This window comes from Panthera leo, chromosome A1 (genome assembly GCF_018350215.1).
Source record: "Panthera leo isolate Ple1 chromosome A1, P.leo_Ple1_pat1.1, whole genome shotgun sequence".
NCBI lineage: Eukaryota > Metazoa > Chordata > Mammalia > Carnivora > Felidae > Panthera > Panthera leo.
In genome coordinates this window covers 116,608,966-116,621,278 of record NC_056679.1, presented here as the reverse complement: position 1 = coordinate 116,621,278, position 12,313 = coordinate 116,608,966, and the positions used below count along the sequence as shown (strand labels likewise).

Sequence of the window (12,313 nt, the reverse complement as noted above, 5' to 3'; positions counted from 1 at the left end):
TCCCTTGGCAATGCTTTTAAGGCATTGGCTAAACTTTAGCCTGCCCCCCTGCGTCATCTAAATATCGCGGGAACTGGAGGGTCCGCGATTGGTAGGATTAGAGAACATGACCGGAAGTCCTAGGGCGGGGAGTTAAGCGCTAGCGGAGATGGCGGCGGCTGTAGCCAGTCGCGGAATTCGGGCAAAACTGGGCCTGCGTGAAATTCGCGTCCACTTGTGCCAGCGCTCGCCTGGCAGTCAGGGCGTCAGGTGAGGCACAAGGTAGTGGGGCCGGTAAGCTTCGGGGTTCCCAGGTCATGACCTCTGTCTCCCGGGTGTTTGGGGAGGCCGGCGCGTAGATAGCACGCACAGCTCTCTTCCGCACCCCCACCCCCCACAGGGAATTTATCGAGAAACACTATGTGGAGCTGAAGAAGGCGAACCCTGACCTGCCAATCCTAATCCGCGAGTGTTCCGATGTGCAGCCCAAGCTCTGGGCCCGTTACGGTGAGCGGGGGAAGCGGGCGGTCTAGGAGCTCAGTAGAACAATGGTTTGAAGAGACAGAGTCATCCAGGGGTCAAGCAGAAATCTGTAGGGAGACTGGAACTCGGACTTCGTCCTTGCTTTTGAGGTTGTTTCAGATAAATTCACATTTGCACGGTTACAGGAAGTTTCCTGTCTCTAATAGCATAGGTGTGGAGACGGGCCCGGTACTGCGTAAATTCCAAGAGCTGTTTTCGTAATTCAGAACGGGGTTCAGATGGGGAAGAAGAGATGCTAGTCAATTACCATCGATGTGGGTCCTTACACATTAGGTGTGGGCAGTGCTATACTTGGTAGTGTGAGAATCTCAGTAACAAAAACTTAAGATGATTCTGTTGAGTAATTAATGCTAAGGCGTGTTGAGTGCTTTCTTGCCTAAATCTCATTTAATCTTCATTAATCATATGAGGGGGTGTTTGGTTTTCTTCTCATTGTAGAGATGAGAAGGATGAATAAAAATTTTGATGCAGCAGGGTCACCTGGCTGGTTCAGTCAATAGAGCATGTGACTCTTGATGTGGGGGTTGAGTTCAGGCCCAACATTGGGTGTGGAGCTTACCAAAAAAAATTTTTTTTATGGAACATAACTAAGGTTATGCAGCTAGGATACAACAGAGTTGAGCCTTTTACACGTGTTCCCCCTTTTTAGGATGCACTTCTACCAGATTTTCATGGCTAGCTAGCTGTAATTCAGGTAGTTGTTATTCAGGTCTGAATATGTGTATCACCTCCTCAATAAGGAATTCCCTGGCAAGTTATGTAACAATGCCCTTAGCACCTTTTGCTCATATTCCCAATTTAAGTTTTCCATAATCTGAAAATTAAATTGCTTGACACATAGTAGGCACACAGTACCTATTAGACTTACTGAATAATGGTATTGTGGTCACAGTTTTAACTACACCTTTGCCTAGGAATGACAGAAGAAAATAAAATCACACTTAAGGTAGACTGGTTCTAACAGTGGGTAACTGCAGTATGTATTAAAAACTGGGGAGGGAGCGCCTTGGTGGTTCAGTTGGTTAAGCATCTGACTTTGGCTCAGGTCATGATCTCACAGTTGGTGAGTTTGAGCCCCACTTGGGCTCTGTGCTGACAGCTCACAGCCTAGAGCCTGCTTCAGTTTCTATACCTCCCTCTATCTCTGCCCCTCTGCTGCTCGCACTGTCTCTCTCTCTCCCTCAAAATAAATAAACATTTTTTTTAAATGGGGAGTAAAAAGTCAATAGACTAGAGGAGATGGATACAGATGAGTGTATTATACTAGGACTATGGGAGCCATAGACTTGGCACCTAGCCAAGGCTAGGCCCATGCAAACTGTGCTCAATAGTAAATACCTACCAGGCCCCTAAAAACTGCCCCGAAACACCTTCCTTCCCATTGTGGCCACCCAGAATCACCCCAAATTCTAGTCAGACCTGTGCTTCCTAGAGGTATTTGACACCCAATGGATAAGTTCTAGGCATCCCAAATACATCTTGGTGATATCTCATTACTTTTCCTATTCTCACAAAACTGTAAGTTAAAGACAAAGACCTTTTATTAATATCTTAGTACCCCCTCAGTGCATATTGGATATTTAATTACTTCTCTGTCTCCTCAGCATTTGGCCAAGAGAAGAATGTCTCTTTGAATAACTTCAGTGCTGATCAAGTAACCAGAGCCATGGAGAATGTACTAAGTGGCAAAGCCTGAAGGTGAAGCCTCCACTGATTGTTAAGAGCAACAGCCCCAAAGCTTGGGCTATGCTGGACTGAGTAAAATGTGGGGAAAATGTGTTCTTCTGTTATTTATAAAGCTTGTGCTGAAAAATACCATCTCTGGATGCCCTTATTTTCCCCTCCACCCCTTATTGTTTAACCACTGGGACAAACCAGTTTAATGTAAAAATAAAACTTTATTCTGTCCCTTCAAAAACCACGAGCTGCTAATGGGGGGCGGGGATGATTCCAGGCCCACATCAAGTCCCCTTTGGTCCTATATGGACAGTTCTGGGTCAAAGAAGAGCTGAGCTTTGAAAGTCTTGGCTTAGACACAGGAGCAGAGAGCAGGAGATACCATTACGGTTCTAAAACCTCAAAGGGGGATCCATGGGCAAGGAAGTTGGGGCAAGGGTAGGGTGGTGGTGATGAGTAGAATGACATCAAAAAGGTCACTGGTGAAGCGCTGTCTGCTGGAGAGCATGCACACGATCCTGGAGCTGGGCCTCTTCCTGGTGCCTTTCCAGGACCTGCAGCCCTGATTGCTGCAGAAAATCCTTAGCAGCCTAAGGGCAGGGTAGAAAAGGATTTAATACCTGGGTCCCTGTGCCCTAACACTTGATTCCTACAGGCTTATGGGTTAATCCACCTCTATTTGGAAGAAAGCCTTCCCAAAAAGAGGCTGGAAGTTCCGACCTGGAGTCCATATAGGCTTGCCAGGCCCAGAGAAGTGACTAGAGATAGGACTGGAAGGAAAGGGGCCATAGTGAGACTAGAGGCCTCAGAACAGGGGACCAGGGCCAAAACCCACCTCTGGCTGGTAGAGGAACAGCAATTGCAGCAGCTCCAAACTCTGGCCTACTACCTCAATGTCAGGAGAGGCCAGTGTACCAATCAAGCAGGAGAGCAAGGGCCCTGGCCACAGACGTTGGCAGTAAGCAGGACCCTTCTCTGCCACGTTGCACAGAACTGTGAGGACCTGCAGAAAGACATGTATACACAGTCCCCACAAAGGATGAAAACTAAAGACTAAAGATCGCTAAAATATGGAGTGCTGACCACATGGCCAGGCACCATGCCAAGCACTTATATGCATGTTTTGTAATCCCTACAGCTGCCCTCAGGTAGGACTGCTATTCCCAATTACACACGAGGAAACTAAAGTTCAAGATGATAAGCTGATTTGCCCAAGGTTAGTAACTAGTCGTTTAAGGATTCACATCTAGACTGGTCTGGCCCTGAAGCCATCCATACCACACCACCTGCCAGCTCTCAGGTAAGGGTACTTCTGAGTGCAAAGGCCTGCTCCCACTGTTTTTACTTTGGCACCAGATCCCATACTTAAGTGACCCCAATACCTACCAATATGCTCACCACGTTAGAAACTGGCAACAACTGCAAGAGGGGCTCAATCAGATCCATGGAGAGCAAGGAGGTACAGAAACTAGGACTGTTTGCTAGAAGGGAAAATGTCACAGTAGAGTCCTCAAACAGGGAAATGAAACTGCAACCGCCCCCCCCCCCCAAATCCTACCCACCTTGGCCAAGTCAGTGAGTAAGTATGTCCAGTATCTAAAGGTCCTAGGCACATTATGACACATACCAGTGAGGTTGTTAAGGAGCCAGAGGCCCTCAGGAAGTAAGCTGGGCTGTTTCTGAAGGAAGAACTGCAGAAGGATAAATAAGGCAGCCACAACACGCTCGTCTTCAAGCTGATTTTGCCCTCCCACAACTTCCATTGCTGCTTCTGTTAGCAAGTTGCTTAGACACCGAAGCACAGGACATGCCAGCTGCAAAGACAAGTTGGTCTGAGTATGGTCTAAGGAGGAAGGGGCTACCTGTGTACTGAAGGAAGAACAGAGTAGGAAGAAAGGTAGCCCAGACCTTGACCTGTTCTCTTCACCTACCAGCTCTAGTCCTGTATCCTCTGTTCTCTGGACAGCTCCAGCCATGTCCAATAGCAGCAACCCCAGAGTGGACAGACCCCCATGGGAGATAAGCAGGGTATTGTCGACCTGGCTGGGCAATAAGAATCAAATAGTCACTACTCAGTCAATCCTATCTTTAAGATGGCAAATGGCCTAGGTTGTAGGCTTCCTGGGCTCCAAGTAAAGAGCACTACAGAAAGAAGAAAACTCTCTGAAATTCCAGAAACCAAAGTTCAAAAACAAGAGTGTCCTAGAAGGGAGCCCTAGGGAAGGTCTGTGGGACTTCTGCAAAAGGCCTTTGCTACCTGCAGATGATATAGTGCAGACACCAGGCAAACTCCACAGCAACCCCAAGGTTCAGCTTTGGACCAGGCTGCAACAGTCGCAGGATGTGCTCAGGGAGAGTGGAGCCCAAGACGGAGCTGTCAGCAGAAGGAGAGCTGTGAGTGGGAACCACAGAAACCAAGATGCCAGTCATTCTTCCCAAATCCTAAGAGCAGGTGGGAAAGCATTCAAATCCAAAGCTCTTCCCAGCCAGACACCTTGAGCTAAAATGTGCAATAGCTTTGGAAACAAGACTCAATCACACCTCCAGGGGTTACAATACAAAGTGGGTCACACCTACCTGCACATCTGCAGACACAATTTTACTTACGGGATGATCATCTCTGGAGCTTCCTTAACTTGCAGAAGCTGGGATAAGGCATATCCAAGGGCTTCCAGCACAGTCAGATGGGGGGACTAGAAGTAGACAAGAGTACAGAAGTACTAGAAGTAGACAGAGCACAGATCTGACTCTGGAAACCGTGTCATAAGGTTCCCTGTGACCTTCAACCCCTTAGCATAGGGCAGAGGCTGAAGCTGCCTAAACAAAGCAGGGGGACCATGTAGAGACAAGTGAGGGGAGTGCTGCCCAAGGAGGGAGACAGTAGATGGACGCTCACCTGGATGCAGGCAGCCAAGGCTGGAACAATGCCCTGTGGCAGGAGCTGTCTTCTCACAGCCTCACTCTCCACAATCAGGTTACCCAGTGTATACAGACAGAGCTCCTGAGAGTGGGACAACAAAAGCACTGGGCATAGCCTATCTCAGGCTAGGGTGGGGGTGGGAGTGCGGAGGATGGAACAGTGTTGTCTTCCAGGCTCTGGGCAAAAGGGAGTGGAAGATGATGGGCATATGTATGGCTATGAACATCAGGGGAAACAAGTTTTCTTCTTCCCCTATGTGCCAGGTCAAACTACACCCAAAAGCATAATTTTTAAATCCAAGCCAAGAACAAGGTAGGAAGGGACAAGGCTTACTATAAAGTCTGAGCTGTGACCGGAGAGGTAGGTGAGAAGGTAGGAAGTGGCTGGCAGGCAGGCCTCAGCCACCGCAGACTGTTCAGAATGAGAGAGCTCATGAAGGCACCGAGCGGCCTCAAGCTGCAACAGGGCTTGGTTGCTGGTCAGAAGCCCGACCAAGGTCCGCATGCTGCCCTCCAGCCTACATGAGTGAGCACCAGAGCCCTGCTCAGCCTGTGGCCCATCCCGTCCACACTCCTGTCCATCTCTTAGAGACCCAGCCCCCACTCACACCACCCACACTGACCAGATGAAGGTCTGCTGCGTCTCAGGGTGCTGCAAGCCTCGACGAAGGCTGACCAGAGCCCTCTCTCTCTCCTTTTCTTCTGTCCCCTGCTGTGCTAATCGTAGGAAATGCTGGATCTGGAGCACAGGGCATGGAGAGAAGAGATGGCAACATAAAGTTGCCAGAAAGCAAGCATGAGTCCTACTCTGCCCACTTCACCTGTGAGCACTCCAATGTTGCACCATCCCTAGAACTTGTCATTCACACTAATATGGCTAGTAAGTCTCAATCTTGCAGTAGGGTAGACAGAAGAGGGAATCAGAACTGGGTTTAATACCAGCCCTGCCACTTCTCTACAAGAAACCTAAACCTCAGTTTTTCACCTGAAAAATGGGAATAACATCTTTCCTGCCTTCTTAAGGGGTTATTTCAAGGATAACATTTAAACCTTTCAGTCTGGCACAACCTATCCCTCTAGCCATTCTCCCCGTGCAACCTATACTCCAACACCTACCATAACATGACTTGTTTCTAATGCTTCCAAGCTTTTGCACAATCTATTTTTCTGCCTGGGATACCCTCCCCAGGTCCTCCACTCCCTTCAGATTTCTATTCCGGTTACTGCCTCTGAGAAGTAAGGTCTTCCTGGCTTCCTTTTGCACATTTAGGGGTTTCTATTGTGCCTCATGTTTCCTTCATGACAGGTGGTTAGCACACCTGTCTCCTTCACTGGGTTATTGCAAGCACTTCAAAGAAAGGGATTCTCTTCATCTTTGTGTACCTCGGTACCCAGCACAGTCTCTTGGCATAAAGTAAGCACACAATGAACCAATGAACCTAGGCACGAGTGCTTTGTGAACAACATATGTAAACATAGACAATATAAACAAAGGGGATGCCCGATGCTTGCTGAATGAATAAATCAGGTAAAACTAATCATTTCATTCACTTATTCACTAAATACTGACCATCTACTATATGCCTGATAGTCTACAGGCATCTGAGTTTTCAATGACAACAACTAAGATAGGGTGTAGGTTCTGAGGCACCTGGGTGGCTCAGTCAGCTAAGTGTCCAACTTTGGCTCAGGTCATGATCTTGCGGTTGGAGGGTTCAAGCCCCATATGAGGCTCTGTGCCAACAGCTCGGGGCCTGGAGCCTGCCTGAGATTCTGTCTCCTTCCCTCTCTCTCTGCCCCTCCCCTGCTCGCACTCTGTCTCTCTCTCAAAAATAAATAAACATTAAGAAACAAATAAATAAGTCTCGTTGGAAAAACGATAAACAAGCAATTAGTAGGATCGATATTCTCCAGTCTGTCAAGACAATACTAAAAGAGACTCACTTTTATTTTTTTAATTTTTTTTTTTTTCAACGTTTTTTATTTATTTTTGGGACAGAGAGAGACAGAGCATGAACGGGGGAGGGGCAGAGAGAGAGGGAGACACAGAATCGGAAACAGGCTCCAGGCTCCGAGCCATCAGCCCAGAGCCTGACGCGGGGCTCGAACTCACAGACCGCGAGATCGTGACCTGGCTGAAGTCGGACGCTTAACCGACTGCGCCACCCAGGCGCCCCAAAGAGACTCACTTTTAGATGCTGCAAATGCAAATGACTTGAGACAGGAAAGAGCCTAATACAGTCTTTCAAGAACTAAAAAGGGGTGTGGCACCTGGGTGGTTCAGTCAGTTGAAGGATCCACTTATGTTCAGGTCAAGATCTCCCGGTGAGTTCGACCCCAGCGATCAGGAACGCTTCTGTAAGGCTTCAGCCCAGACCCCACTTCAGAGCCTCTGTCCTCCTGTCTCTGCCCCTCCCTGGCTTGCGTTCTCCCAAAAATAAGTAAAAAACAAAAAAACAAAAACAAAAAAACCTAAGAAAGGTAATTTGGGCTAAGATGAATAAACTAGTAAGGTTGGAGGGAGGCAAAGGTTAGACAGTGCTGGACATTATAGGTCACAGGAAAGATTTCGGTCTCTATGTGTTCTTAAAAGGCACATCTGTCTGATGTATGGAGAATGAATTTGAAGGCGGCAAGCACAGATACAGATGACCTGTTAGAAGGCTATTGTGAGTACACGGAGAAGAGGATGGCTTAGCCACGATGGTGAAGCACGTAAGGACGCCAAAGCTCCTTAAGACGTTTAAAACGACTAAGACTTGATGTATCGGTGTGGGGATGAGAGACCGAGTTGTCGAGGATGATTCACCGGTTTCTGGCTTGGCCCACTGGATGGATGGAGGTAGTGAAGGGACCGCGTCCAGATGTGGGGCAGACCTCAAAAGGAATTTGGCGCCAGCCGGTGTCGACCTCACCGTGCACCCTGTCGCCTCACCTCAGTTTCCCCAAGGATCATGGCCACACATCCCCCTTCGGCTTCCTCCGACGCGTCGTCTCTCAGCAGTCTCTTACTGATCAGCTGCTGTTCCCTCCGCGCCTTCCGCAGTGCTGGGGGCAAAGAAGCCGGCTGAACGTAGGGGGGGCATCTAGGACTCTGAACCCCGTCTCCAACCCGGGAGCCTCCTCATCCTATCTCCGACCGCCATAGCCACCCCGCGCATCCTGCCGTCTCCCTTGCTCGCCAGCACCTGCCTCCCGCTCCCGTCGGCGGCACCGTAGCTCCTCTACCACGCAGCCCACCGGTCTGAGGCGACCCTGCCTTCCGCTCCACATGGTGGGCCTGGATAAAATTCGCCGAAAGCAGAAAGGCAGCGAACCGCTCCACGAGCCTAAAAGATGGCACGCACCGCGCAACCGCAGCGCTTGCCGGAAAAGGAGGTGCGAGTGGGCGGAGCACGGCGCAAAGAGAAGGCGGGGAGGAGCAAGAATGCGCGACCACGAGTGGAGGAGGGCGGGGACAGAGGGGGTAAGGACGGATGGAGGGGCGGGGCGAAGGGAGAGTAGAATGGGGTGGGACTAGGGCAGGGAGGGGCGGAGCGAAAGCTAGAGGCGGAGTAGGACCTCTGCAGCCAGGAAACTAAGCAAAGCCGAACAGCACGGTTTTTCTCCTTCCCAGTTCTAGGAAAGAAACTCAGCCTCGACTTGGACTGACAGTGCCTCACCTTCCGCTCGGCAAATACAACCTCCCCATACCTAACACATCCTAGACGAACATTCAAAACTACCCCGACCTCTAGGAAGATTTCACCAATAACTCGGCTCTCACTGATGAACGCTGGATTCGCATTACTTTATTGAATTGTTCTCCATCATGAGTTATCCCCAGTACAACACGTATAAAGAAAATGAGACAAATATAATTATTTCCCTGTTCTAAATAAAAGTAATTCTTTTTTTAATGTATATTTACTTTTGAGAGAGAGAGCGTGTTACGGAGAGGGGCAGAGAAAGAGAGAAAAGGAGACACAGAATCTGAAGGAGGCTCCAGGCTCTGAGCTGTCAGCACAGAGCTGGAGGTGGGGCTGGAGCCCATGGACTGTGAGATCATGACGTGAGCCCAAGTCCCACGCTTAACCGACTGACCCACCGAGGCGCCCCTAGTAATTCTTTTTTTAATATTTAATTGTTTTTTTACTGTTTATTTTTTTTTGAAAGAGACAGAAAGAGCGAAGGAAAGGCAGAGAAAGAGGGAGAGAGAGAATCCCAAGCAGGCTCTGCGCTATCAGCAGAGCCCCACCCACTCAGGGCTAGATCCCAGGAACCATGAGATCAAGACCTGAGCCGAAATCAAGAGTAGAATGCAACTGAGCCAGCCAGGCGCCCAGGGGGTTAAGTAATTCTTAAACCAAATTTTGAGTGCCATTAACTACCAGGCACTGGGGAAACACTGGTGAATTTAAAAACTGTGTTCCTTACCTCTGAAATCTGAATTGTGGCCAAGTAAGCCTTGCATGGTCTAATCCCTGCATACCTCTCCAGTTTTCAATGGAAGGGAGCCTCAACTAATTCATCTCTCCTGGGATCTTCTCTTTGTTCCAAGCCCTTGCTTTCTTCCTTCTCCAGGCTTTTGCACAGGCTGTTACCCTCCCTAGAGCCCTGTCTCTGCTCCACCATCCCCAATAAGCACCCTTCCCTTAATTAACACCACCCTCAGGATCTCAATTACAGTGTCCCCTACTCAGAACTACTGTACCTGCTTCCCTGTCATGAGAGCCTATAACAATGTATAGTTCATAACCCTTTTCACAGCTGTCATTAAGTTACAGTGTAATCGTTTGATGTTGTCTCCTCTCCTTCAAAATTCCAAGAAAGTAGAGTATTGGTAGCACTTAAAAATTTCTATTGGAGGCCTCCAATTTTTATTTTTATTTTATTTTATTTTTTTGATGGTTGGTAGATTCTTTTATTAACAATCAAAAAGCTTCACACTTACAATAGGAAAATACGTGTTTTTCTATCGATTAGTTAAATGAAAACTATCCAGGACTTTGTATGATTTCTAATGTGTGCCAGGTTTGATGCGTACCTAAGAAGACAGGACATTAGCCTACCGAAATCGTTAGGTATGACTGAAAATGAGAAACAGTAATTTATAAAACATTTACCTAATAGCTTTCCCTGGAGGCCTCTAATTTTTAGAAAGCTATTACTTAGGCAAATAAAAGAGCAAATCCAGGAAAGGGAACAGTTCTTCAAACCAACTTCCTTTGGTAGTCTAGTGGTTAAGATTTGGCACTTTCAAACCAACTTCCTTCCCGAGAATTTAATTTCATCTCTTGGAGTCAGTTGCCTTCAATCTCTTCCACAAATCACCTAGTTAAATATCTGCAGACCATCATCCTGCCCCCACATCTCTCCAGGTTCAACATCCATCCAGCTCCGGGACAACCATTTACTGAGCACCTGCTATGCACCATGCTCTGGCTGGAGGTAGGGTCTGGGTCTTATCTCCTTTGTCATGGGACAGGCTGCTTTTAACACCTACATATTTCTCCTGGTGGCGAAGGTAAGACAAGTCACCAGGCAAAATGTCTGCTCAGAGAGTTACAGCTGCCCACCCTGATTTTTTTTGCACTTATCTGCCCAACAAGACTGTCAATCCTGTAAACAACAGCCCCATGTCCTCTCTAATACAGTGCTCACTGTTCCTTTCTCCACAGCTCCCACAAGTCCTTGGTTTCTCTCCTCTGAGTCCTCTTCTCTATGGACTGTAGCTCTGGGTCTGTGTTTGCCTCTTCCACTTCCTGGAGTACTTGAGGGACTGTGTGATGACCATGTCTGCATCCCCGGGTTTTGTACCAGCCCTGACATTTGGTAGACAAATGATAGATATTTGTTGAATCAAGGTGTGAGTTGGGGATCTTTGCAAACCATCATTGCCCCTCTTCATTTGCACCACAAAGTGCTTTCCCCAAAATGATGGGGTTTGCTAAGGAGCCAGGCTTCAGTGGCCTGAGTCTTCTGAATGCAGAGGCTTTGATGAAGAACATAACAATCAGGAGTACTCTAATAGATGTGGCTCTGTAGTCATAGACAGGTACTACCATTAGCTCCATTTTACAAAGCAGTAGCGCAGAAATCTGAGGCCCAGAAACTTGCCCAAATCTTACAACCTCAGTGGTAGAGCTGGGATTCCAAGCCTGGCTGTCTGACTGCAGAGTCAGTGTATTCAACACTGAGCTATACTCACATCTTGGTCCTCAAGGATGCACCAGTGACCTGGCCTGGCTTTGGGGCATGGCTCAGGGTATAAGGGCATGATCAACAAGGCACACAGAGAGCAGTCTGGCCTCATGAAGCCTCCCTGTTTGGAATGAGGACAGATGTGAAGCCATTCCTGAAAAATAGGAGAAGTGAGAATTCAAACATTTTTTTTGTATAGCTCTTTCCCCAGAATCCACAGGTGCAGAACTGCGAGGGCAGTTATAGAGGCATAGCCCCTACACCACCCTCTGGGACACTTGCTTTTTTTTCTTGGCAAAACAGGTAGGTTACTAATTAATCCTCATCCAACATTGGTCCAGCCTTTCCTTTCTAGGACACAGGAATTGTGTTGGGGGGAAGGGAGGGGAGAGCTAGGTGCAAGGGGGCAAACTGGGTTAGAAATGCCTTGTTTCTCAATTTCAGGATAAGAACATGGAAACTGTAAGAGGTGGAGCTACTTGGCCAATGTGTCTCTGTTAAACACTTCTTTCTACTTTTAAGAAAGCTATTACTTTCTTAATAAAGTTTTAAAAAGAACAAGTCAGCAGAAAAAAAAAAAAGGAAGAGAGTTGTTCTTCAGACTACTTCTTCTTCCTACTTCCTTCTCTCGAACCTCATCCTATCCCTTGGAGTCAACAGATGAAATTTGCAATTCCTTCCACAAAATATCCAATTATATATCCGAGGATATTCAGGTGATTGGATTTGGGTGTGTTGGTAAGTTCATAGTAACCACCAAAACTAGAGAAAAGTTAAGCAAACTACCCCAGTTGAGTCATTGGGATAGAGGCAGAGGGAGGTAAAAGTCCTGGCCTGCGGCACTGGGGATCCTTCCTTCTCAATAACTATCAAACAAGCCTGGGGTGTCTGACTCATCAGGGCACTGCCTGGAGCATTGCACTCCAGATGCGCTACAATATCCTTCCCGCAAAAGTCCCTCTCCTGGCAAAATCCCTCATTGCAAAATTTCCCAGAACCGTAGTGCATAGAG

The 12,313-nt window shown here is 47.8% G+C and overlaps 2 protein-coding genes across 10 annotated transcripts; one reads left to right on the top strand and one right to left on the bottom strand.

Annotated features, from left to right (window-relative positions):
• Window positions 1-79: 79 nt before the first annotated feature.
• Window positions 80-2,337, top strand: NDUFA2 (NADH:ubiquinone oxidoreductase subunit A2). Its single transcript, XM_042937228.1, has 3 exons — window positions 80-249; window positions 380-486; window positions 2,127-2,337. The coding sequence occupies exons 1-3, from the start codon at window positions 149-151 to the stop codon at window positions 2,216-2,218; spliced, it is 300 nt and encodes a 99-aa protein (XP_042793162.1). The 5' UTR covers window positions 80-148; the 3' UTR covers window positions 2,219-2,337.
• Window positions 2,338-2,414: 77 nt separating this feature from the next.
• On the bottom strand, window positions 2,415-11,495 carry TMCO6 (transmembrane and coiled-coil domains 6). Of its 9 annotated transcripts, none has more exons than XM_042937202.1 (12): window positions 11,309-11,495; window positions 8,054-8,166; window positions 5,742-5,857; window positions 5,453-5,636; window positions 5,096-5,200; window positions 4,807-4,892; window positions 4,457-4,591; window positions 4,131-4,242; window positions 3,827-4,013; window positions 3,586-3,680; window positions 3,035-3,202; window positions 2,434-2,789 (listed from the first exon to the last, which is right to left on the bottom strand). In XM_042937202.1, the coding sequence occupies exons 2-12, from the start codon at window positions 8,072-8,074 to the stop codon at window positions 2,676-2,678; spliced, it is 1,323 nt and encodes a 440-aa protein (XP_042793136.1). In that variant the 5' UTR covers window positions 8,075-8,166; window positions 11,309-11,495; the 3' UTR covers window positions 2,434-2,675. The 9 variants fall into 9 exon arrangements, with proteins under 9 accessions (XP_042793141.1, XP_042793136.1, XP_042793138.1 ...); XM_042937204.1 differs by lacking the exon at window positions 11,309-11,495 and adding an exon at window positions 8,466-8,562; XM_042937198.1 differs by lacking the exon at window positions 11,309-11,495 and adding an exon at window positions 8,307-8,459.
• Window positions 11,496-12,313: the final 818 nt, after the last annotated feature.

What these genes read in the sequence shown, in the direction of transcription:
- NDUFA2 (XM_042937228.1), top strand. Translation starts at nt 149, where the DNA reads ATGGCGGCGGCTGTAGCCAGTCGCGGAATTCGGGCAAAACTGGGCCTG. An exon ending in CCTGGCAGTCAGGGCGTCAG is followed by an intron (nt 250 to 379) that starts GTGAGGCACAAG and finishes CACCCCCCACAG; the next exon opens with GGAATTTATCGAGAAACACT. An exon ending in CAAGCTCTGGGCCCGTTACG is followed by an intron (nt 487 to 2,126) that starts GTGAGCGGGGGA and finishes CTGTCTCCTCAG; the next exon opens with CATTTGGCCAAGAGAAGAAT.
- TMCO6 (XM_042937198.1), bottom strand. Translation starts at nt 8,391, where the DNA reads ATGTGGAGCGGAAGGCAGGGTCGCCTCAGACCGGTGGGCTGCGTGGTA. An exon ending in GCTCCAGAGATGATCATCCC is followed by an intron (nt 4,592 to 4,806) that starts GTAAGTAAAATT and finishes TCCCACTCACAG; the next exon opens with CTCTCCTTCTGCTGACAGCT. An exon ending in CTGCACTATATCATCTGCAG is followed by an intron (nt 4,243 to 4,456) that starts GTAGCAAAGGCC and finishes CTTATTGCCCAG; the next exon opens with CCAGGTCGACAATACCCTGC.